We start from the raw sequence: 26,047 nt of genomic DNA, 5'->3' as shown, positions 1-26,047 counted from the left end.
AAGATTGTAAGAAAATGTTATAAATAACTGTATGTCCCCAAAATATAGATAACTTCCTAGAAAGACACAAACCACTGAGACTTACTCAAGAAGAAATACAAAATCTAAATAAATCTGTGTCATGGGTCTCCAAGACCACTCCCAGGTTCAGTAATTCACTAAGGGAACTCACAGGATTCAGTATGTATTCATACTCATGGCTATGACTTATTATAGCAAAAAGATACAAAGAAAAATCAGCAAAGGAAAAGGCTCATGGGGTGAAGTCCAGAGGAAGCCAGGTACAAGCTTTCAAGAGTCCTCTACCTATGAAGTGACACAGAATGTACTTTTTCCCTCCAGCACTGTACTGTGACAACATGTGTAAAATGCTGTCCACCAGGAGAAGTCATTAGAGATTTAGTGTCCAACATTAAATGGGTGGGGAAATGGAAAGTCCTTGAGTTTTGTTAATTCTCACATGAGAATATTTTTTTCCATTGTTTTTCAGAGAGAGTGGAAGGGAGGGAGGGAGAAGGAGAGAGAGAAAAACATTGATGTGAGAGAGACATATAAACTGGTTGCTTCCCGCATGTGCCCCGATTGGAGATGGGAATCGAACCAGCAACCTGGGTACGTGCCTTTGACTGGGAATTGAACCCAGACCCTTTGATGCACAGGCTGACACTAACCACACTGGCCAGGGCAGTGTGTGTCCAACATTTTTATTGGGGATTGGTCACATAAACACCCTGTACCTAGCACATATGAAAACTCTAGACTCCTAGAAGAAAAGCAGATGTTTAGCATAAACCATATATTTTTTGCACAGTTTAGGCACAGGGTGCCACTCTTATTATTTAGGGAATGGTGGGAACACTCCCCAAGTCCAAGTGCTCAGATGCCATCCAAGAGTCAATCTTGCAAGTAGGACTATCTATCGATAGGAGTCTTAGGCTTGCTATATTAACTTTTTAGGTACAACCTAATACAAGTAAAGATAAAGAATTAGTAATTAGTAAAAACCAAGGCCTAGATAGCTTCACTGGGAATTGTACCAAACCTTTACAAAATAATATTAATTATTCACAAATTCTTCCAAAAAATAGAAGATGAAGGAACACTTCCCAAATCATTCTATGAGACCATTATTACTCTGATACTAAAACTAGACAAAGACATCACAAGAAAAGAAAATTACAGACCAATATCTCTTATGAATATAGATGCAAAAATACTCAACAACATCCTAGTCAACCAAATGCAGCAACATATAAAAGGATTATACACCACAAAGGAATGGGATTTATCCTAGGGATGCAAAGTTGGTTTAACATAAAAAAATCAAACAATGTAGTACACCATGTTAACAGGACAAAGGACAAAACCTACATAATCATCTCAAAAGATGCAGAAAAAGCATTTGATAAAATCCAAAACCCTTTCACAATAAAAACATTCAACAAACTAGGATTAGAATTGAACTGCCTCAAGTTGTAGAGACAAAGGTCTCTACACAAACCCACAGCTAATATCAGAGGTGGTGGTGAAAGACTGGATGCTTTGCCCCTAAGATCAGGAGCAAGACAAAGATGTCTGCTCTTGCCACTTCTATTCAACAATGTGCTGGAGGTGTACAGAAGACCAAAGGGCCATTTCCCATATTTTCTGGACTGTGAGCCCCCAGGGATTCTGAGAAAGGGGGAGGAGACACTCATAGAGATATTGAGTGTGTCAATATCCTGGCACTTGGGGACTAATATTTTCTAAATTTCATTTAGGAAAATACAGCAATGTGACATTTCTCAAATCAGAGAGCAAAGATAAAAATTCACACCACTTATCAGTGCTATGAAGCTCCAGATAGATGTGGCAACAGGTTCATGGTTGGGGAAGGGACAAAAAAGAATGAATAAGTGGGGGCTGGCTGTAGATGGGATGGGGGAGTACAGGAAAGGCTTCATAGTGAAGGTATGTAAGCAAAATCTGGAAAAAAAAAAAAGTAGATATTTGTCAGGTGGACAGAGGCAAGGGGAAGGAGCAGCATGAAAAAAGATGGAGGTGCAAACAGCTTAGCATATTTGAGGGAGCCCATTGACCACATGTTAGCCTGCTCTCCTGGCACATCTGTTTCCATGCATGTGCTATACTTTAAACTCATTCTGATAGTTTTTTCCCCCCCCCCCCCGCCATAAAATGGCTTCTGACCTGCCATCACCCCACTCTCAGCTTAGTTTTTTGCTCTTGACTCTTTGCCTAATATAACCAAGGACTTTCCATTTCCCCACCCATTTACAGCCCAACCAGGTCATTGCCTGTGTACTTAGACTCCTGCTGGACACATCCTGGCTTGAATTCTGTCACTTCTGTGGCCAATTAGGACAGACATGGCCAGTAAAACTCTGGAATGCATCTCCAGAGACTCCGACATTTTAAGTAGGAAACTGAAAGACCTAGGTGGTATTTTCATTTCTCTTTCTAGTTCACACAGACATGACTTTGTAAGAGAAATGAGGACGTGGAAAATGAGTCACTAACTACATAACTGGGACTACATAGTAGGATTTGGTTATTGAAATTATGTTTTCCTGGTGATGGGTAGATTCATCTCATAAATACTTGGGAAAAACTAATTATATATATTCCACAAAGCATGTATGCCAGTTTAGAAAAGTAAAATAAACAAATAAGGGGATTGGGCAAAGGAAAAATAAGGCAATAACAGAGCCAAGATTAGATAAGCCACCCACTTTTACTAGAAGGGAGCCTAACAGCTTTTCCTGATATAAATAAAGCCTGGGTGAAGCTATTTTGTGGATTCTCACTGAGTAGTGAATGTGTTTCAGAGAACTGAATTTCCACAGGGTTATAGAGTGGTTAAGTGTTTGGGTCCTGGAGTCAACCTTTCTGCTCTACGATTTACTAATGGTATGATCTTGGGAAAAATACCTAACCTCTCTGGGCCTCAATTTCTCATCTGTGAAACAGGAATAATAATTGCTATTTTATAGGTTGGTTATGGAGATAATATAAATTAATATTTGTGAAATGTTTAGAACTGTTTCAGGTGGGTTTGAGCCCCAGTAAGGAAGCATATGGGAGGCAACCAACTGATGTTTCTCTCTTCCTCTCCCTCCAGAATCAATAAAAAACACACATATCCTCAGATTAAAAATACATTTAATAATTATTAGATAATGTTTTTAAAAAATGTTTAGTTTAAAAATAATTTAATAATTCTTAGCTATAGATCTATAAATTTTGAAGAATGAAATCAAAACATATAGCTCCTGCCCTGGCCAGTTTTCTCAGTGGTTAGAGTGTTGGCCTGCAGACTGAAGGGTACCGGGTTTGATTCCTAGTCCAGGGCACATATCTAGGGTGCAAGTGCCCCAGTCCTGGTAGGGGTGAGTGCGGGAGGCAACCAATCGATGTGTCTGTTTCATGTCGATGTTTCTCTCTCTCTGTCCCCCCCCTCCCTTCCACTCTCTCTAGAAATAAGTGGAAGAAATATCCTGAGCCCAGCCGGCATGCCTCAGTCATTGAGCGTATACCTATGAACCAGGAGGTCATGGTTTGATTCCCAGTCAGGACATATGCCTGAGTTGTGGGCTCGATCCCCAGTATGGGGCATGCAGGAGGCAGCCAATCAATGATTCTCTATCATCACTGATGTTTCTATCTCTCTCTCACTCTCCCTTCGTCTATGAAACCAATAAAAAAAATGTATCTATCTATCTATCTATCTATCTATCTCTCCTAATATATAAAGAGCCAGCGTCCGTGATGTCTAAAACAACCAAACAAACGATTGAACACCAGGCTGCGCACCAGCAGGCTCGGGTGGGTGGGGACTGGCGAGCAGGCTGAACTGCTGACCTCTCGGTCCCTCCTGGATCATGGGCCCCGCAGCGACCCAACACTGGCTGCCACTGCCAAGGCAGGTGCGATGCGATTGGTTGGGAAGCCCCGCCATCACCCCATGATCGCCCTGCAGATGGAGGCCCAGGCTACCTGGCCAGTGGTGGTGGGTGGGGCCTCCTTCTGTGGGGCGGTCAATTGCGGGGCTCCTGGACTGCAAGAGGGCGCAGGCCGGGCTGAAGGACCCTCCCCCCCTCTCCCCGAATGCATGAATTTCGTGCACCGGGCCTCTAGTGTGTGTGTGTGTGTGTGTGTGTGTGTGTGTGTGTGTGTGTATATATATATATATATATATATATATATATATATATATATATATATATTTTCAGGTGAGGATTAAAAAACAAAACAAAACAAAAAACCCCACAAAGCACCCAGCTGGTGTGGCTCAGTGGCTGAGCATTGATCCATGAACCAGGAGGTCATGGTTCAATTATTGGAACTGCTTTCACCATGGCATATGCCCAGGTTGTGACCTTGATCCCCAGTGTGGAGCATGTAGGAGGCAGCCAATCAATGATTCTTTATCATCACTGATGTTTCTATCTCTCTCTCCCATTCCCTTCCTTTCTGAAATAAATACAAATGTATTTTAAAAACCCCACATAGCTTTGTTGTGGTCTGGGGTGAAATTTATGGGAATGGTGGATGGCACATATTTTTCACAAAGGGCTGGGAGATGGATGTATCAAGAGCCTTGGCCATCTGATTGAAGGGATATTCTGAGGAAAAGGAAGTAAAATACTAAAATAAAACAAAATAATCTAGGAGGAGGACAGAAAGAAACAACTCTACTCAATTGTCAAGTAAAAAATAGATGAGGGAATAAAATAATACTTAAGGCTGCAGTTGACTAAGGTTTTAGAGTATGTGTAAAATGTAATTTGACAAGTTACACAACTTTTACAGTTGAGGCCTGGTGGCTGGCAGTAATAATTAGATTATGGCAGTGTGGACTTTGTTCAGAAGAACTGCTCTGAAAGGAGGAACAGACACAATTGAATGAACTGAGCTGTGCTTATAATTGTAGGGAAACCCAGGAAGCTGGAAATGAGAACACAGTAGAGTGCCAACTGTTTGAGAGTAAACCAGAAAATGCATTATGGGGTGTCTAGCCAGATAAGGGGTGAAGAGAGGGAAACAATGAGGATTTAATAAGCATCTACTTCTGCATTTGAGTGGGTTGAAACGGCCAGAGGCAGACTGGTTCTCCTGCCTAGAACAATTAGAAAAGCTGGATAATACACAGAAACTGTTGGTTTGAAAGCAGTGAGGAGGTGCAGTGACAATGAAAATGAGAGGTGGCTAAGTCTCTGGAGAGGAAAGAATCCAGAGAGATGAAGGAATTATTGGAACTGCTTTCACCATGAGGGCATATGTTGGTTCTGAGTTGGAGAGAATCAGGGTGGGGGCTGAGAATCTAGGATTTGTACCTGCTGAAGCACCTGCAAGGGAACAGAGAAAACAGCAGATCTTTCGGTAGAGACTTGACAGGGGTAGGGTAGCCGCTAAAGCCAGTTTTTCACTCAGCACATGTGCCAAATCCTGGGGCTGCACAGAACAAGAGACAAAAACACCTAAGGAGAAAGCCTCTAGATGTAGAGCATTGCAGCAGCCGAGGGGAAGGGACACACTCACTATACACCAGGTTTTCAGTGGGAAATCTTGGAGGGCCAGGGGCAAACGTGGAGCCATAGCAGGACTGCAGCCCAGCCTTGACCCAGCAGAACTGAGGAGAATGAGATGACCTGCCACCACTCTATCTGCTTAGCGCAGGGCAGGATGGGCCCTCTCTAGAGGAAACCAACACCAGCTGGAGCCTCTACAATTTTTTTCACACAATGAGCATGTTTCATTGTAATATTATTAGGTGCACCAAAACTCAAGACCACATGTCTGAAAACCACAAGAAAAAAGGGACAATATGCCGAAACCGGTTTGGCTCAGTGGATAGAGCGTCGGCCTGCGGACTGGGGGGTCCCAGGTTCGATTCCGGTCAAGGGCATGTGCCTGGGTTGCGGGCATATCCCCAGTGGGAGATGTGCAGGAGGCAGCTGATCGATGTTTCTCTCCCATCGATGTTCCTCTCTGTAAAAAATCAATAAAATATATTAAAAAAAAAGGGACAATAGAAAAAAAGCCACAGGTGATCCAGGTATTGGGGTTAGTGGATGAGAACCTTAAAATAACTATGATGAGTGTGCTCAAGACTATAGGTGAAAATATGGAGAATTTCTACAGAGAATTAGAATAAAAAAGGAACAAATGGAAATCATAGGGCTACTAACCAAGCATGATGTGTAAATTGTATGCCAGGTATATGCTAGGTGCTTTAAGCACCCACCATTACTTACTCATCTTAAAAACTACATGAGGTATATTTTTATTATCTCTATTTTACATTTGACAGGGACAAGAGTGAATAATGTGTATCTGTCATACACCGCCCCCCCCTTTTTTTCCTTCTCTACCACCTCTCTTCTACTCCAAAAAGGAGATCTGAGAGGAAGGGGACGATGTCAGAGAGGCTGTCAATCTACAGAATCTATATATGGGAGAAAGAGAGAGAGAGAGAGAGAGAGAGAGAGAGAGAGAGAGAGAGAGAGAGAGAAAGAAGAAGAAGAAGAAGAAGAAGAAGAAGGAGGAGGAGGAGGAGGAGGAGGAGGAGGAGGAGGAGGAGGAGGAGGGGAGGTAAGAGAGGGAGAGAGGAAGATGATAAAGGAACAGGGAGTTGGGTGTTTTCGTGTTTGTTTATTTAGTGTGTGTGTGTGTGTGTGTGTGTGAGAGAGAGAGAGAGAGAGAGAGAGAGAGAGAGAGAGAGAGAGAGTCTTGGAAAAGATCAATAGATCCAGGTTAGATATAATAGAGCAGCAGGGCAAGAAAATTTGAGAGAGAGAGAGAGAGAGAGAGAGAGAGAGAGAGAGAGAGAGAGAGTCTTGGAAAAGATCAATAGATCCAGGTTAGATATAATAGAGCAGCAGGGCAAGAAAATTTGAGAAATGTCATTGTAGGTTATGAACTATTTTCTGGGGGTATTCTTTGAAAGCACAAATAAATTAATTAAAAAATACCTTTTGGCCTCTGGAGAGTGCTTCTTTATCTACCATTTATGCAGAGACTAAACCACATAGGGCCACTAGATTTGTTAGGGTTACAAATAGATGAATACACTGATGCTTAGAGAGGTTAAGTATGTTGCCTAAGTTCACAAAGTGGGGAAATACTGAAGCTGTCATTAGGGCCATCTGACTCTAAAGTCCATGCTTTTCATGGAAAAACACAAATTATATTTTACCTCAAAAAAAATAGAGGTTAACAATTTCTACTCTGAACCTAAATTTGACTAAGGTTGAGAAATTAGTTGGTAAAAGGGAGAAGTGGTAGAAATGTCAGGGAAAGGCAATCATGTTATCCTGGAGCCTGGGTAGTCAAATTTATCTCCTAGATTTTAATACATATCTTTCAGGGTCATATATTTAAAATGGATTGAAACCTACTTTTCTCTAAAAATAGAGCACACAAAGGTCTAATGATAAATATAGGGATGAAGAAAGGCTTCAGTGCAATAGGACTATTTGAACTGAGTCTTTCAGGGTGGGATAGGATTTGAATATATGGAGATAGAAGGGACAACATGAGCAAAGGTTGAAAGGTGGGACAATTTAAAGTTTGCACATTAATTTGGTTGGTGTGGATAGCACATGAAGGGAATAATGGGAGACAAGACTGGAGTGTAAGTACTTGGTTAAGGAATATGGACTTTAAAGTATAATGAACACTAAGTCACAAAATATCTTTAAGTTGAAAAGGCAGGATCAGTGCTGTGTTTCAAGAAGATTCATCTGGTGGCAGCATGTAAAATGGATTGGGAAGGGAAAGGTGCAAAGCATTTAGACAAGTTGAGATATTGCCCTGACCGGTTTGACTCTGTGGATAGAGCGTCGGCCTGTGGACTGAAGGGTCCCAGGTTCAATTCCAGTCAAGGGCATGTACCTTGGTTGCGGGCACATCCCCAGTGGGGAGTGTGCAGGAGGCAGCTGATTGATGTTTCTAGCTCTCTGTCCCTCTCCCTTCCTCTCTGTAAAAAATAAAAAAAATATATATTAAAAAAAAATCAGAAAGGATATATGCACTCCTATGTTCATAGCAGCACAATTTATCATAGCTAAGATCTGAAAACAGCCTAAGTGCCCATCAGCCAATGAATGGATTAGAAAACTGTGGTACATCTACACAATGGAATACTATGCTGCTGTAAAAAAGAAGGAATTCTTACCATTTGCAACAGCATGGGTGGAATTGGAGAGCATTATGCTAAGTGAAATAAGCCAGTCAATGAAGGAAAAATACCACACGATCTCACTCATTTATGGATAATAAAGAACATTATAAACTTATGAACAAAAATAGATACAGAGGCAGAGCAGCATCAAACAGACTGTCAAACTACAGCAGGAAGGCCGGGGAGGGTTGGGGGGTGTGGTAAGAGATCAACTGAAGGACTTGTATGCAGGCATATAAGCATAACCAATGGACACAAGACACTGGGGGGTAGGGGAAGGTTAAGGAGGGGGGGAAGGAGACATATGTAATACTCTTTGTAATACTTTAAGCAATAAAATAAAATTTAAAAAAAGTTGAGATATTATTCCAACATTAAAGGAAGGAGGTAAAAAGGGACTGAACTAGGATAGTGATAAATAGAACGGAGAGGAGAAGATAAATGCAATACCGATAGGTACTATGGGATAGAATAGATGAGGCTAAAGTCACTGAGTACTGGCACCATGGAAAAACATGTGATAGTCAAGAGGATGCTTCAAGAAGATTCATCTGGTTCAATGAGCTGGGCAAATTAGAAGAGGGAGAGATTGGAGGTAAGGAAGGTAGATAGGAGTTTATTGATGTCTTGGTTCGAACAAGCAGTGGGAAAAGGAAGGACAGTTACAATTCATGTTATGAGAAGAAAACTGATATGACTTAGTGACAAAGCAGGTGTGAAGGGTGAGAGGGCTGGAAGTGACTGAAGTTTCAAGCCTGAGTGAGTAGCTATTAAAAGAAACACAGAAGTTAGAATGAGAAGTCAGCTGGAGGGGAAACATCACAGTGAGAAACAGAAGGCAAGAATGTTACATGGGGAGCTGACAACACCAGATTTTAAAAGAACATAATGAAAAAGGTGTAAGAAAGAATACAAAACCAAGGGTGAGTGAAAGAAGTGCTAAAAACTTCTACAAATAGAATCAGGAAGGTTAATAGTCTTGTCACATAGTAGGCACTCAAAAAATATTTTGTTATTGAGTGAATGAGCTGAGGCTTGTGGAAAATTCTTCTCTCTATAACACACTGCCCTTCGGGCTTTTTGTTGCTTGGAGAAGATGTCATGTGGAAAACAAGAAGGAAGAGCCATTCAAATGCTACTTTGCTTCTCTCCTTTCCAGAAAAAGAGTGATCTTTAATCTGGATGAGGTGGAGCAAACATAGAGTAGAGGGAACAACAGTAGTGTAAGATGGGAGAGGAGCTGGATAAGTGCCCAGTCCCTTTAATTCATGTCCAGTGACACACAGAAGCATGGGGGTGTTCAGTGAAGGGAGAGTTAGCCTCAGTGTTGTAGTCAATTTATCTGGCTACATCCTGAGTAGAGTAGGAATTTAGCAAGACGTAAAAAGCATTGGCTTTGCAAGCCACAGAACTAGATTCAAATTCTGAGGTAGCCACTTTGGTGAACTTCAGTAAGTCACTTGATCTCTTCAGATGTCAGTCTTCCCCATTTGTGAAAACAAGGTCAATGATCCTTATTCTCACAGAGTTGCCGTGAAGATTAAATGAGGTAAAATATACAGAACCTGGGTTAAGTGACAGGCACTTAGTAAGATGAACATGCTGGTACACATATCTTTGCTCCTTTTCTGATTGTTTTCTTGGGTCCAGCAATGGCATTAAAGTGTGGAAGGGTACCACTCTCCAGAACATGTACACTCCCTCAAGCTGTGTATTAAAACGTACAGTATTTTATTTTGAGCCTCTAATAGCCAAACAAGAGTAAAATTAGATCGGTTAGAAAATCGAAAGCCAAGCTGGGAGTTCTAGTCACAGAGCTCCACCGAAACAGGGCCCAGATGTTGTTGGGTACAGCATTATAAATTTACTTGAGCTTTTCTATGAATATGTTACCGAGGATTAAATGCAGAATTATAGTAGGGAGGAAACAAGACATACTTGGGAGAGAGGCAAGACATACTCCTCACCAAATCTGGTGGCTAGAGGGGATTCACAGACCACCACCACCTGGTTCATCCCATCTAGCAGGGAAAACTTCCTGTTCTAGAGCCACCACCAAGAACTCCATACAAAAAAAAGAAAGAAAAACATTCATGATACAAAAGGGAGAACTAAGAAATGAAAAATGAACTAGAAGGATTCACAGCAAACTCATGGTTGGTAATTGCCAGGGATTAGGCAGAGGTGGGAAAGTACCTTTGACATTGGGGATCAAATGTACTTCACATGTATTGGGGAAAATTTTATTACATACATAGAAATACATATAAAGGCTAAAAGCAGATATGTCAACATGCTAACAACTCTTAATTCTTGGAGCTAAGAAAATTTTGTACTTTATGCTTATCTGTATTTTTAACTTATTTAAGATGAAAAAATGAAAAAAGGAGAGATTACTGTAGGGGATGGTACATTGGTAAAGGATTCCTGGAAAAGATGAGGCTTGAGGCAAACTATAAAAAATGCACTTTGGGCCTAGCCAGTGTGGATCAGTGGTTGAACATTGACCTATGAACCAGGAGCTCACAGTTAGATTCCCAGTCAGGGCACGTGCCCAGGTTGTGGGCTGGATCCCTGGTGGGAGATGTGCAGGAGGCAGTGGCAGCTGATCAGTGATTCTCTCTCATCATTGATGTTTCTATCTCTCTTGCCCTCTCCCTTCCTCTCTGAAATCAATTATACACACACACACACACACACACACACACACACACACATTTACTTTGGATGGCCTCAGGAGATAGCTGTTGGTCAGACAGGAGCTTTCTGTTTGAAAATAGTCCCTGTTTTTTCAGAAGTCAGTTAAAGATATAAAAATATGTGAAACACCCAGATTCCAATTCACAGTAACACAGAATTGAAAGTTATATCTCTTATTGCTAATAAAAGAGAAAGCAAAAACAAAATTACTTCAGAAGAAGTAATTCAGAGTTTTTCATATGACTTAAACTCAAAAATAAAAAAAGAGCCGATGTCTGTTTAAAATACTATCATGTACTGTAAGACTGTACTAAAGCCACTTGAGAGAAATTCCTCCCGAGTGATGCAGCATCTCCGAGTCCCAAGGAATTGGGTGGAGTAAGTTGTCAGCCAAGCTGTTGGGCTCTAAGAGTCAGAATATATCTGCTGTCTCTGCTCTGCAAAGACAGGAGATGGGTGTTCTGCAGATCGGAAACAGGAACTCAGTGGGTGGACCTAAAAGGGAGTGTGGGCTTTGAAACAGGAAAAAAAAGAAGTCTGCTTCTGATAGTGAAAGAGACGCATGGCTGTGCTGTTCGGATCACACACATCCTGCTGGGTCAAAACTCTAGTCTGTAACCACTAGCAGTTATACACGTCCTTGGGTTATCTCGGCGGTCGTTTTATTTTGCTTTGTAAGTGTTGTGTTACTGCTTCATGTATGTGACAGTTTTGCCATTTTAGGAAATGCCATACACTCACTTGTTCAAATCAGAAACCATGCAGTTATTTGAGCTTTTCCTTTTCCTTGCTCCCCACATTCAATCCTTCACCAAGTTCTCATTCTTTCTTTAAGTTATTTAATTAGTTTACCTTTCTTATCTTGACTTCCAATACTGGAGTCAAAACCACTGTCATCTCTTTCTCAGGCGACTGCAGTGCCTTCCTGCCTTGTTTTCTTGCCTCTGCCAGTTCTTTTCCAAATTTTGGCCCAAGTAATCTTTTAAAAACTTAGATGATTCATTCCTCAGGCTTTCTTTCTGTGCTTAAAGTCCCATATCCTTAATCTGGCCTACAAAGCTTTGCCTGGTTTGACCCCCAGTCACATGTCCTCCCCACCTTTTGGCTCTCTCCCTCACTCTGTTTCAGTCACAACTGCCTTTTTATTCTTGACTAGAGGCCTGGTGCATGAAATTTGTGCAGGGGGGGAGGGTGTGTGTGTCCCTCAGCCTGGCCTGCAACCTCTCACAATCTGGATCCCTCTCGCAACCTGGGACTGCTGGCCCCTAACCGCTCACCTGCCTGATTGTCCCTAACCATTCTGCCTGTCTGATCGCCCCTAACTGCCTCTGCCCTGTGACGCCCCCACCTCCCCGCCCCCTGCCACTGCGTTGCGGCTTCATCTAGATTAGAAGTTTGTCCGGAAGGTCATTCAGCTGTCTGGTCTAAATAGCATATTACCTTTAAATTATTATAGATTATTCTCTCAGCTCTTTCTAGGCTTGGGTTCTTTGCACATTCCTTTCCCAGCACTTGCGGTGCTCTTCCTACCACCCCTCACCTGGCTCATTACCATTTATCTGGTAGGTCTCAGTTTAAGTGTCACTTTCACAGAGACGCTCTCTGATAGCAGCTACTTCTTCTCCTTCATAAACGTTTCACAATTAAGAATATATATGTTCAGTTGTCTCCTCCATTAGAGAGTAAATTTCTTGAAGCCAAGATAATGTCTATTATGTTAACCATTAAATATCTAGGGCTTAGTACAATGTCTGGCACAGACAAGGTGCTCTTCTTTTAAATGAACCATAATGTCCAGCACAGTGTGAGGAAGAAAATAGGTTTTAAAATACTGTATAGTTACTTATGGAAAAATCCCCTGCTGCCATTTAAATGTAAAAAAATCAGGGTCTTGTAAATTTAATATCATAAAACTGAATTCAGGTATTATTCTCTACAACATAAAACCAACAGAGGCAAGTCATACTTAACCCACATTTAAGAGTATTTCCAGTTTTCTCCTGTCCTCTTGAAGATTGGGACAGGTCTGGGATCAGGGCAGGATTAAGCTAAGGGCTTTTCTATGGTTGGTACTTTAACATTCTTCTTCTTCCTCACCTGGGGACACAAAACACTCACCAGCAGGCTGTGACACAAAGCATGGAAATTCTGCTGATTTGTCTCCAGCTCATCCCAGTCCAGCTGCCAACAGCTTGTGGGTCTGAGGATGAATGGGAGACCATACGTCACTGACTCGCACATCCCACTGGATTTTAAAGCCCTGGGAAGAGAGAATGACAGTGAAAGTCTCCTCAGTGATAATAAGAACCTCGACCCAGATCCACTCAAATTCAGTAAGTCTAAGGCCCTATTGTGAAATCCTTTAGGTTAGGGACTATAAATTATTCATCTACGTATGGCAGTGCCTAGCAAGGTATCTGGCACATAGCACATTCTAAAAGCCTGTTAATCAATGAATGAAGCAGTCATCATGAAGGCTCCAGACACTGTTGGCTATTTCTTCTCCTGAGCTCATTCCATTCTAAGTAACATCCCTGGAGACACTTCCATAATTCCGCTGTTACAGCAACCGTATAACACAATATGGTTATACCATCTGCTCCCCAGTCCTGGCTCTTTTGTGGTGACAGAGGATGCGTCTAAGAAGAGCATGAATTTTAAAAGGCTCCTAGCAACATCCATGGTCACAAACCTATGGACGAGCTTACTCAGATACCTGTGCATGGGCACTGTGATAGGAACTAGGAAGCAATAACAGTGGCCTTTGCCATCATTGTTAACTCCGCCTTGGACTTGGTTCCCCTGGAGCAGGAATTCTAGTACTTAGAGCAGCAAATTCCAACCGGTGTGCTGCAAGTATTTTTAAAACATGAAATACCTGACTATTTAGTCAGTACTGACCTCTTTTCCCTTAGATTATCAAATAAAAAAATGTTAATAGCCATTTGATTCATTCACATAGCTGTTCAGTGTGAATGAATCAAAATTATATCTATTTTTGTTGTCAAATTGGCAAAAAGTAATATATTTTTTGGTGTGCCACAGAATTTTAGTAATTCATTTATGTGTGCCATGAGGTGAAAAAGGTTGAAAGTCGCTGACTTAAGAGAAATGGGGTGGGGGGTGAGGGGCGGTGGGAGGGCGGGGAAGATCCTACGTGCCACTTGCCCCTTGAAGGTCATATCTCTGTCCTGGTGCCTAAACACAATATGTACGTAATAAACATTTTCTGCTGACCTTGTCTTGCCCTGCATTCAGACACTTTCTGGATTTCCAATCCTCATCCAGACCTCAGAGTGTCCTACTGAGGCACATCTCCGTCATCTGCTCATTTGTCTCCATGTGCGAGCAGCTTGACTGCGCTTTTATGCCCACCTTAGTTGCTGCTTTGGACCTGACTCCCTCCTGCCTGCAACTTGGGGATGTCCTCTATCTCTGGACTTTCTAGCCATGGAACCCATAGAATCAGCCTTTGCATGGATTGGGGAGGTTCCCATGACCCATACTTGATCACCCGGAGCTTGTAATAAGAGGCCGATGACTGGGAAGCCATCTGGTAGAGTGTGCTGAAGTCTCCTTTGGGGTCATCCATTTTCAGGGAGCCATCAGCTGTGCCAGGCAGTAGGGACGGGCTGAGAAGCCGCTCTTGGAGATCACATTTCAGGCACACTATAGAAAAAAAGAAAAAGAAAAAAAAAGGCATTGGGGGAAGGATGCTTGTCACAAGTTACCTCAGGCTATGTGATAACATCTGCCACCCATTCCACCTCCATTAGTTAAGTAAGAATTGGGAGAAGGCAGGAGAGTGGAAGGCAGGAGAGAAGAGAGGTTGGTTTGGGAAGGCAGAGCAGGTCTGGAGCCTACAGTACTGCACTACACAATAGGAAGCATTTTCTGGGTCTGACATGATTTTTACTTGTTTTACATCTGGGTTGGCTGAGCTGTGCCTCATAGTGAGAAATCTGGCTTGTGATCCAGTCTGAGAGGAACGTGTGTCCTTTGGGGAGGAGGCAGCAAACACTACAGTATGCAGAGACCCTTTGGCAACCACACAAGGAAACGTTGCCTCTGCTGCTTCCCTGTGGCTAAACTTTGGCAAGATTACAGGTCAGATGAAAGCAGAGCAGGAAAGCAGAAGTCAGGCAGTCAGCTGACAGCCACTGTTCCTCTGTGGGCTCTTCTAGGGGCATTTGACACCAGGGAAAAAATAAGTTCCTGAAATAGTTTACTGTTAAATTCCCCAAAGAAACTAAAGTATGGAACCTTCTGAGCCTTGGAGCATTACTGTGGCATTAGATCACAATTCTGAGGGGGCCTCAACTAGGTATGAGTTTTTATTCATCAAGGTCTTATGCTCATCTTCCTTAAGCTTCTGCTTCAGCAGGTGTGCTTACATACCACAGTGAGTGTGCAATGTTCTGTTGCACTAAGCTTGGATCCTTGATATTACAAAGATTTTCAGTACAATTTATACCAGGTTTGAATACTGTTAACAAAGCTATGAATATACAAATGTGGAGTCCTTGTGAGAAGGCTAGTAGCTGATGTTGTAACTATACTAACTGCAACATGAGGTAAAAACAAAAGTAGAAATAAGGTAGAAAAAAATAGGATGACAGAATAGATGTCAGGTCCAGCTGGCCCTCCTGGGCTCAGCAATCAGACCTAGGCATTAATTTTGGGTGAGGTACCTCTGGTGTGTCCCAGAGTCCAAGAAGTCAGTAGGAGGGAGTTTGCCTAGGACTCCAGCTTCCCCTCATTCCTGTGTGCCTGACTTCATTGTTGGGCCCCTGAGTTTTAGGATTGGACAGGTGTATTAAACTGGCTGAGGTTTTCAATTCTGATGGAATTAAAAATCACCCAGGGAACTTTTAAAAGATACTGAACTCTATTTCACGCCAGTCAAATTGGAATCGCTGGGGATCAAGCTCAGCTGTTGGTATTTAAGAAAAGTTCTTCATGTGCTTTTGAATGCAGCCAGTGCTGAGAACTATGGGAACAGTAGTCTTAGCAGTGTTTTCAAAGTTGTTTTAGTAGGTCTTGGGCCTAGACCAAGGCACGCTTCTCACCACACAGAACCTAGGTGCTGAGGTGGCAGACTCCAAATTCAAGGAATGGGGAAAGGCACTCATCCGAAACTGATTGTGCACTCTGTCCATCATAAGGAGGCCTCCGAAGGAAGCATCTATAGTGGGGTGAAGGGCCATAGGCAGCTACAGAAGAAGGTGGTATGGGGTGGAGCCCTTAAAGGAGGAGAACTTTATAAGGAGGAGTCAAAGTGAACATCTTAGGGGCAGTCCTCAAAAGATTCTGTTGTAGGAGAGCTCAGGGTTTTATTTTGTTTCATTTTTTTTGGTAATGAGCCACATATGTAGAAATCCATGTGTGTGGCAATGCATTAGTTTTTTAAGCAATGGGTAACTACAGTTTGGTCTTTATTGTGGTTGCATAAACTCTTAGGTGGGTCATACCTAACGCTGAGTAGGCCTACTTTTCCCAGACCTCATTCCAACTATGTCTGAGCATCTGGATGCCAGTGAAGTCCTCCCCAGCAGAAGAGCTGATGAGTCTGGATCTAAGTTCTACCATGCACCATGAGGATCTATGGACTGCTGAAAAATGGTTGTAGATGAAGACAAACATTCAGGCTCTGATCATGGTGCTGAAAGTCATGGAAAGAGAAAGGGCAAAATAGAGAAGTTCTCAATGGTACCATGAGCAAATGCTGTGCAACATTGGAAGAAAGGCTGGTTTCAAGAGTTCCTGGCCTTTGAGCCCCCTTCTCTCCTTAATAAGAAAAGTGAATCTCTAGCCTCTTTGTTTAGAATTACCCAGCACGAGGCAGGCTGAGTAGTAAGGACATGCCCCAGCTTTGGAAGTAGATAGACTTGGTATATCTTTCCCTTTGGGGCCAGGAGTCTGAACCCATTTTGAACAACTCCCAAAGACACACCTCTCCCTTTGAAGCGGGGCCTTAAGGAGTCAGCTTTTCCAAACTGAGTGTGGCTGACTGTACTGATGGGCCCATTTGCAGGTCCTTGTCACCCTGGGTCCTGAGCCAATCTTTAAAGGGGATGGAGACTAGAAATGGCCTTACCCCTATCATCTATTGGGACCTGGAATGAAGTATCCCTACCAGACAGAACAATATCCAGGGCCATGTTGGCATGTTCAAAACACTGACTGATCTCTTGCTTTTCATTGCCAGAATGTACTTTGTGAAATGGTCTTGGGCCTCTAGATATCCTCTCTGGGGCCTGCCTTGGTAGTTGCTTTTGATGTCTTCCTATATAGAAGACCTCTATTTATACGGTTTTTAAAATTTGATTTTTTTAGAGAGGAAGGGAATGGTGGGGGGAGAGAGAAAGGGGGGCGGGGAGAGAGAGAGAGAGAGAGAGAGAGAGAGAGAGAGAGAGAGAGAGAGAGAGATCGACTGCCTCTTCTACCACCTGACCCCTGACCAGGGAGGGATCGATCTCTCAATCTGGGTATGCACCCTGACCTGGAATTGAACCAGTGACCCTTTGGTACATGGGACAATGCTCAACCAACTGAACCACATCGGCCATGGCCAGAATACCTCTATGTAATATTGGTTTAGTCTTGGTTCTTTTCCTCTACTCACAGGCCCTGTTGATATTGTTGAGGTGCCAGCATGCCTCAAATTATAGTGTCATGAATATCTATCTCATTAATAAGAAAAAACTTGAGAAATACATGATTTACTGTGCTCTTATGCAACATAGCTGCTGTCCTGTTATTGAGATGTCTAAGTCTTTGCCTCTAAACTAGCAGTCCCTTGCTATCTGGGCTTAATTACATTCAGTTTTCTAATCGGTCACTTTTTAGAAATTTTCCTACTCTGCCTGCTTATACTGGACAACTTCATCCAAATCCTCCTCTAATCCCTAAACCTCAAGGACTCTGTATTCTGATGACTCACCAATCTTGAGTACTAATCCTAGACTAGGATAATCATAGCCTATATAGTATGTTTTCTTAGGAGTGTATACTTGGCTTATCTCTGGCTCTGGAAATGTTGCGGAAAGACTGTGAAGGAAGAAGAAGATGAATATGTTCTTGGTCTGTTCCACTGTTATGTAGCCAGGCTTTGAAGAAAATCTCCATGCTGACAACATCATTGTCTATAGTCTGAAGGTCAATGTCAGTTCCCAGGAAAGAGCTTTCTGCAGAATAAAGGGAAAGAGTAGTGAAAGTGTTTAACTCTTTAATTGTAAAATTTGAAAAATATAACATTTTAAATGCACCATTTTTTGACCCATCAATTCTACCTCTAGATATCTAGCCTATAGACATTCTTGGATAGCACACAAAGAGACATATGCAAAGATGTTCAGCACAGTATTGTTATAATAACCAATAATCAAAACCTAAACAGGAAGCAATTCAAATGCCCACCAATATGGGAATATTTAAATAAATTATGGCACAATCAAACTATGGAGTATTATGCAGCTGTTAACACACAAAGTAAAGCTAAATGTGCTGACATGGAAAGCTACGAGGTAGTAAGTGAATAAAGAAAGTTGTAGAACAGATGTACAGTATGAGCCCATTTATATAAAAATAAAACTAATGGCCTAAGTACATACTTGTGCATGTAAATGTATTTTACAAAGGTCTGGATGGCTACCATCAAACTTAACAGCGGACAGGAGTAGAAATGGGGCAGTTCTGAAATACATTTCTTTTTAATATTCATATTTCTATACTGTTTGAATTTTATTTTAATCATGTATTTCTTATATTTAAAATGCATTCTAGAAAAAAAACAGTAAAATAATACAGCAATGTAAGTTTAATAGTTAACAAGGGGGAACTTCAGTTTTATGTTGTTGTTTCATAGTGAAAATGTATTCAATTATTACTTCTTTCATAAAAATAAAATTTAAAAGGATGAAAACAACAACAAAAAGATGAACTCTTGGGCCCTACCTTTTGACACAGATTATACAAGTTTGTCATTGGTGTGCTGTATCTCACAAGTGTGATTAGAGCCCAGAAGACAGAGATGGTGGAGTATGATTTGATACCAAATATGAATGAATGGAGCCAGGTGGGTGGGTGAGGAGGCTCTGCTAGTCTACTTCCTGTTTCAGGCAACACTAGCTCAGGAACTGGGATTTGGGTCTGCAGGTAAAGGTTGTCAGTAAAAGCCAAATATAAGGTGGTGGAGGAAATGAGGCAGGAGCTGGAAAGAACTTTGGTTTTTTTCTTTCCTGACCATGAGGGGCTCTCTGAAATACTTTTACAAAGAGCCTAAGAAAATCCAGTTGCTCCAATGAATTAACTTCTGTGTATGACTCATGAACCCCAGGGAGAAGGCTGGTTTATTTCTAGAACGACATTCCTGAGGACAAGTATGCAGAGGTGGCAGACTTTCCACAGGGAACAAAGGGCTTCAGTCCAATGTGTTGGTACCCACACAGGGGAGGTGTGGTGAGACCTAGATGACTTCACATCATATTGAATGACTTATTCTTTGGCTGAAAAGGGGCATCACATGCATTTCTCTTGTGACATGTGTGAAAGAAACTCTACCATCTTCTGTGGATAGTTACAAGGATTCATTAGTGAATTAGTTATTTCATTCATTTAAGCAGTAATATTTATTATGTAGAACATAGAAGATTAAATACCACACAGTGTACAAAGATATATGAAATATATGGTACTCTGTGCTCTTTTGGAGTTTATAAAGCAACATTATATATATTTTTAAAAGGAATATTTATTGCAGTTATAAAGGAACATTATTCTTTTTTTTTTAATCCTCACCTGGTGATATGTTTATTGATTTTAGAGAGAGAGGAAGGGGGAGAGAGAGAGAAAGAAACATTGATGTACAGAGAAACACTGATCAGTTGTCTCCTGTATGCGCCCTGACTGGGGATTGAACTTGCAACCTTGATGTATTGGGACAACACTCTAACCAACTGAGCTACCTGGCCAGCACAGGAACATTATTCTTGACCATTCCTCCTTAAACTCTACTGCAGTGATAAATATGAAGTCATTGTCAAAGGGACATTCATCATAAGTTAAGAGAAATGTTCTTTTATTTTTATTTTTGAAAGGTTCTTTTAAATAATATGAATCTTATTTTGTCACAGATAAAACAAGAAATAATTTAGATTTCTGAGCCTGGACTTCACCTTGAATGACATATGGAAATGACTGAACAGCTTCTCTTCAGGGAGGCAAAATAATTATTAAAACATAAGGAGGCAGATACAGAACTACAGAAATGAAATTGAGCAAAGGATCTCAAAGAACAGAAAGGATAATATTACTTAGAGTTCAAACAACAGGATTTTGAAGAGAAAAAGTGTTTCATTTTCTCTCCCCAGGGATAGGATAGAAGAGTAGAAACTCCTCCCATGGGCCATATAAGGAGACAACAAGAAGTTACTCCCAGCAAGAATCTGGACATAAAATTAGAGGTTTTTCTCAGGTAGTTAAACCATAAAATCAACAGACTGGTGAGATCCATAAATACAAAAAAACCCCCCACTGATCTTAAGAAAGGAGAATGGTTTACTGACCAGAGCTAGATTGGGCTGGAGCCTATGGATGGCACTGGCTTACCCAAAGGATGAATGTGCCCCTTAGAAGGGGAGAGGGTTGGCCAGAAATGGAGCACAGAGAAAGGCAGCAACAGGGGCACACACTGACAGCATTCATCCCAGAGTGGCTCAGTGGAGAGGGCGTGCTGGCTCAGTGATGTGTCCCAGTGGCAGGATATGTTTGTCAGGTCTCTGCTCCCTTTGGTGATGATGGTGGTTATGGTTCTCTCTCTAAAATATTCTGGTTTATACTTTGGTCTTGAGTTTGATAGGGTGAGTCTATCTCTGAGAGGGTGCTGACAAAATAATTTTCCAATCCTGCAAAGCTGAAGAACCAAGCCTGAAACATGGCATCTCTACGAAGGATAATGACAGTCTTCCCTGCAGATACCCATCAACATTCCCGAAGTTCTTTCCAATTTCTCAACCTACAGGTTCTTTTTCGGGAGAGCCACAGAGCAGAATTTCTTTCTTTGAAAACGTGCTCATGTAATTTCCACCCAGACACTGTGCAACAAGTTCGAGTCTGCAGTTTTGCAGGCTCAGGAGGGAGTCAGCAGCTTCTCAGAGACAGTCACGTGGTCCAAGCTAACGGCTAATGTGTAAAAAGCAGAACACCCTAGACGGAGAACTTCTTTTTCATTTTCAGTCAGTGGAGTAGGCCTTGTGCCTGGACCATGGCAGTAACCACTTCGCTGTCCTATCAGGCTCCATTCCTTCTCCTCCGTACGTACTACTACCAGCCAGTTTCTAAAGTATGGTTTCATCAGATCCCACCGTTGCTGAAGAGTACATCCTGCCTTCCTGCTCTCATCTTCTTCATTCCCCTCACTCGACCTATACCATTGGCGATATTCATCACTCCTCAAACACCTGGCCCTTCCCTTTTTCTGTGATGGCTCACAGGATTCCTCCCGTCTCCACCTGTTGAGATCCCATATTCCAATCCCCCTCAGGTAGTTTGCATGGAGCTGAAGCTTAGCAAATGCCTGTTGAGTTAAACAATAAGTTGAACAATTGCTTCCTCCTTCTCAGCTCTCATTAATTTTTCCTGTAACTCTTCTGCTTCAGCTAAGTTAGCCTCCTTACCTCATGACTTCCTTCCTTCCTTAGTGCTTTTACTACTCTGTCAGTCTATGGCCTGCACCTCGCCCAGAATTCAACTCAGCGAGCGCTGACTTTGTCCCAGAAGCTAGCTTAATTACATCCTTTCTTATTCAGTTTTAATCAGCATCCCCTGGATATCTGTGGGCTTCATTTGGTCAGTGCAAACTATACTTGTTCATTGGTTTCTTCTGAAGGTTTTTATTTTCTGTGAGTTTTTGAAACATGGTAGTAGAAAGACCAGGGTTTGAGCTGTGACTTGAAAGTTGTTAGCTTTGTGACTTTGAGCAAAGTGGGGATGGTACAACTTATTTCAGTGGTAGTGAGGCATAAGAAGTGAGATGATTATGAATAACACGCAGTAGGTTAAACAAATGGTATTTTCTTCCTTTACTCTTCATCAACAGAATGATTTGCTTTTATAGGACAAGAATGTGCTTTCCTTTTTAAGACATTTCCTCCTATCTCTTCCCTTGGTGACTGCTTCCTCCCCACCACCAACATAACTAAGAACACCAACATTTAGTGCTGTGTCCCTCACAGGTACAGCTCAATGTGCTAAACCTGGGCATGGGGAGGAGACTTCTCACTTCTCAGATGTTGAAGAGCAGCTCCCACATTGATTGGCGAGCAGGGTACTGGGCACTGGATAAACCAGGTCCTACTGAGGGTATGAAATAAAAAGGTTGCCAGAGTGAGGGTGCAGGCAGCTCTAAGTGTGTGGGTGGTTAAGACAGCAAGGAAGGCCTGATTCACTGCAGCTGATACAGCAGCCAGCATTCACATTCAGTTTTTGGACTTATCCTGCCCCACTGTGGCCACAAGCAGTAACAGCCTTCACTGAGGTTCCCCTCTACCCCCAATTTCCTCTTTTTCTTTTTTTTCTCTTCTTTTCTTTTCTTTTCTTTTCTTTTCTTTTCTCTTTTCTTCTCTTCTCTTCTCTTCTCTTCTCTTCTCTTCTCTTCTCTTCTCTTCTCTTCTCTTCTCTTCTCTCTCTCTCTCTCTCTCTCTCTCTCTCTCTCTCTCTTTCTCTCTCTCTCTCTCATCTATTTATTTTATTGTTGACAGAATCACAGATGTCTATTTCTTTATTGTACTTTCTGAGAGATTTCCATGACCTTATCTTTCAACATTTAAACTAAAAAAAAATATTTCTCTTATTTTAAATTTTCATCAAGAAGCAAGATTTTTTTGTTATGTTTTTTATAACTTCCTTTTAAAAAACTTTAAAATTAAATTTATTGGGGTGACATTGGTTAATAAAATTATATATGTTTCAAGTGTACAATTCTATAATACATCATCTGTATATTTCATTGTGTGTTTACCACCCAAAGTCAAATCTCCTTCCGTCATCATATATTTGATCCCTGTTACCCTTCACTATTTCACCTGTTTCCCCCTGGTAACTACCACACTATACTGTTGTCTGTGTCTATGAGTCTTTGTTTGTGTTGTTTGTTCATTTGTTGCTTTCAGTTTTACATTCCACATCTGAGTGAAATCATATGGTTCTTAACTTTTTCTGTCTTACTTATTTCAGATAGAAATAAGCATGAGCTCTTTTTAAGCTTTTCTGGAAGGGCCACAATAATGAGAAAAACTAAGAAAGCCTAATCACTGACGATAAGGTAATGTCTATAGCAGTCCTTCTCAGAAGTCAACCTAAAATCAGGGTTACAAAATCGAAATGTGTAAACTTAAAAATGGGAACATTTAACACTTTGGCACACATATGCATGGATAATGGCTGCATTTCTCTCTTGACATAGAATGTCTAAAGTAGAGGCCCAGGAAAATGGAGCTCTTGGCCAGTCCTGCACATCCTCCACAGTCCTACAAAGGCCCTGACCTACAGGCTAGCCATGTTTCTTTCCAAATGGGGATACAGTGCAGCCCCACCACCAGTCCCAGGCTTCTGCCCCATGAGAAATACACAGGTCTGAGAAAAAGTGATTCTAAAAAGATTACTCTCCTAGCCAAAGTAATTGCTCTACTTTGACATATGGGTAATTCAAGTCCCAGAAGGAGAGAAGAGGGGGAATAAGACAAAAAATACTTGAAGAAATAATGGCAGAAAGTTTCCCAAATTGGGTTAAGGATATAAATTGACAGATTCAAGAAGTTCAGTGAGCCCCAAATGAGAAAGAAATCCATGCCTAGTCACATCATTGTAAAGCTGCTGAAAGAACAAACATAAAGAGAATATTCTTGAAAGCAGCCGGAAAAATGATACTTCATATACAGGGGAAAGTAATTAAAACTGTGACTTTTAATGAGAAACCATGGGCAGTAAAGTGACACCTTTAATGTGCTAAAAGAAAAAAAGATCCTGTCAACCCATAATTCTATATGCAATAAAAATATCCTTCTAGAATAAGAGTGAAATATACATTTTTACAGAAATAAAAATTAAGAGAATCTGTAATCACCAGAACCAAGCTGCAAGAAATACTGAAGTTCTTTGATTGAAAGAAACAATACCCAAGGGAAAATTGGATCCTCAGGAATGAATGAAGATAATTGAAAATGGTTAATATAAAAGACATAGTTTCTCTTAGTTTCTTTAAAATACACAGAATTAAAGGGGAAAAAATAAAATACACAGAATTGTTTAAAAGAAAATTTATAATGTTGTCTTGTATAAATTATAAGTTAGATGCAATATCAGGACAACTGTAACAAAAAGTCAGTGTGTGTGTGTGTGTGTGTGTAGGGAATAAATGGACCTATATAGTTATAATGTTTCTATATTTGACATGAAATGGTACTATATTAATTCTCAGTAGGCTGAAAAAAAGTTTAAAAATAGATTTTAATCCCTACTTATGTGAAGTATTGTAATTCAACATTTTATGTGAAGTGGGACTATTTTGACTCAAGCATACTGTGAAAAGTTAAGGACATATAACATAATCCCTAGAGCCACTAAAAAATAAGGCAAGGAAATATAGTTAAATGGCAATAAATTAAAATAGAATTCCAAAAACATTTAATAACCTGAAAGAAAGCAGGAAACAGGGAAAATATGAACAAAAAACAGAGAGGACAAAAAAACCCCATAAAAATAAAATGGAAGAGCTAAATTCAATCATATCAATAGTTACAGTAGATGTGAATGGACTATACATTCCAAATAAAAGGCAGAGATTAACTGAATAAAAAGTGAACTCAATAATATACCATTTATAAGAGGAAAACTTTAAGTAGAAAGATACAAATGGATTGAAAGCAAATAAATGGGAAAAGATGAACCATAAACACAGTAAGACCTAAAAGAAATAAAAACATATGTCTACAAATATTTGTGTATAATATTTGTGGCAGTTTTATTCACAACAGGCAAAAATTGGAAACAATTGAGATGCCCATTAACAGGTGAATGGTTAAACAAAATGTGGCATATTCATACCACATAATATTACTGAGCAACAAAACGATACAACAGAAAGACATGAACTACTGATATAAACAACATGGCTGAATCTCAAAATCTGAATGGAAAAAATCAGACACAAAAGAAGAGTATACTGTATGATTCCATTTACTAGTATATAAAATGCAAACTAATCTGCAGACAAATAGAACAGTAGTATGCACCAGGAACCGAGGGAGGGATGGAGTGGATATAAAGGATAAAAGGAATCTTTTGGGAGTGATAGAAATATCTTGGTTGTGGTGATGATTTGTGGGCGTAGTCAACTGTCAAAACTCATTGAATTGTACACTTCAAATGTATGCAATTGTAGTATGTAAATTATTTCTTAACAACATTGGCGAAGAAAATTGCTAATAATCCCAATTTTCAAATAACTTTATATTTTCCATCGAACTCTAAAAAATTATTTAATTCAATTTTAAAAAGGGAAGAGTCCTTTTTCCTGGGCCATGGCTTCTGTTGAAATAAATGTCTCTCTGTGTTAAAAATGTTTAGGTAATAAATACAACAGTGGTTGTAATTTAGTTCTAACACCACAGGGAAATGACTTCAATGCAAACTCACGGAACAGCAAACTCAAGGAACAGCTATACTTTCTGGTCTATTTTCTAAGACTCTTAAAGGGGAAACAAATTAATATGTGGAATCCGACAATTGCACTGAAGCACCCCACCCCCACTGGAATCCTTTAGGAAGCAATGAATCTTTATTTTCTATGTTTGGGTTGTTAACATGTGGTGTTTCCTTAGAACACATATGGATAAAATACTTTTCCAAAAGAGCTTGACATCGAGCGCTGGCAAAGTCTAGGAGGAAATATTAAACAGATGGTTTGTGAGCACTTAGAAAGGAACCTGATATCCTGAGAGATGTAGGCTGGTTGACAGCATCATTAGGTTGATTTGTAACTGTTTGAAAGACTTACATACCCAACGAGTTCAGACTTTTGTCAACCTGAACAGATGCCCTCTGGATGCTCAAGTGCATTGATCATCATGGCCTTTTAAGTTTTGGCATATTTATTACTTATGCAGT

At 40.8% G+C, this 26,047-nt stretch overlaps 1 protein-coding gene across 1 annotated transcript in view; it reads right to left on the bottom strand.

Annotated features, from left to right (window-relative positions):
- The window catches only part of M1AP (meiosis 1 associated protein), a gene marked incomplete at both ends in the record, with an annotated part of 50,945 nt that overhangs the window by 8,778 nt on the left and 16,120 nt on the right, over positions 1-26,047 (bottom strand). The window contains 3 exons of the mRNA XM_081101541.1: positions 13,001-13,142; positions 14,389-14,551; positions 17,896-18,069. Coding sequence (XP_080957667.1) covers positions 13,001-13,142; positions 14,389-14,551; positions 17,896-18,069 — 479 coding nt within the window. The remainder of the gene's footprint in view (positions 1-13,000; positions 13,143-14,388; positions 14,552-17,895; positions 18,070-26,047) is intronic.

This window comes from Myotis nattereri, assembly GCF_964212035.1.
Source record: "Myotis nattereri genome assembly, chromosome: 10".
Classification (NCBI taxonomy): domain Eukaryota; kingdom Metazoa; phylum Chordata; class Mammalia; order Chiroptera; family Vespertilionidae; genus Myotis; species Myotis nattereri.
This window is presented reverse-complemented; position numbering and strand designations above follow the sequence as displayed.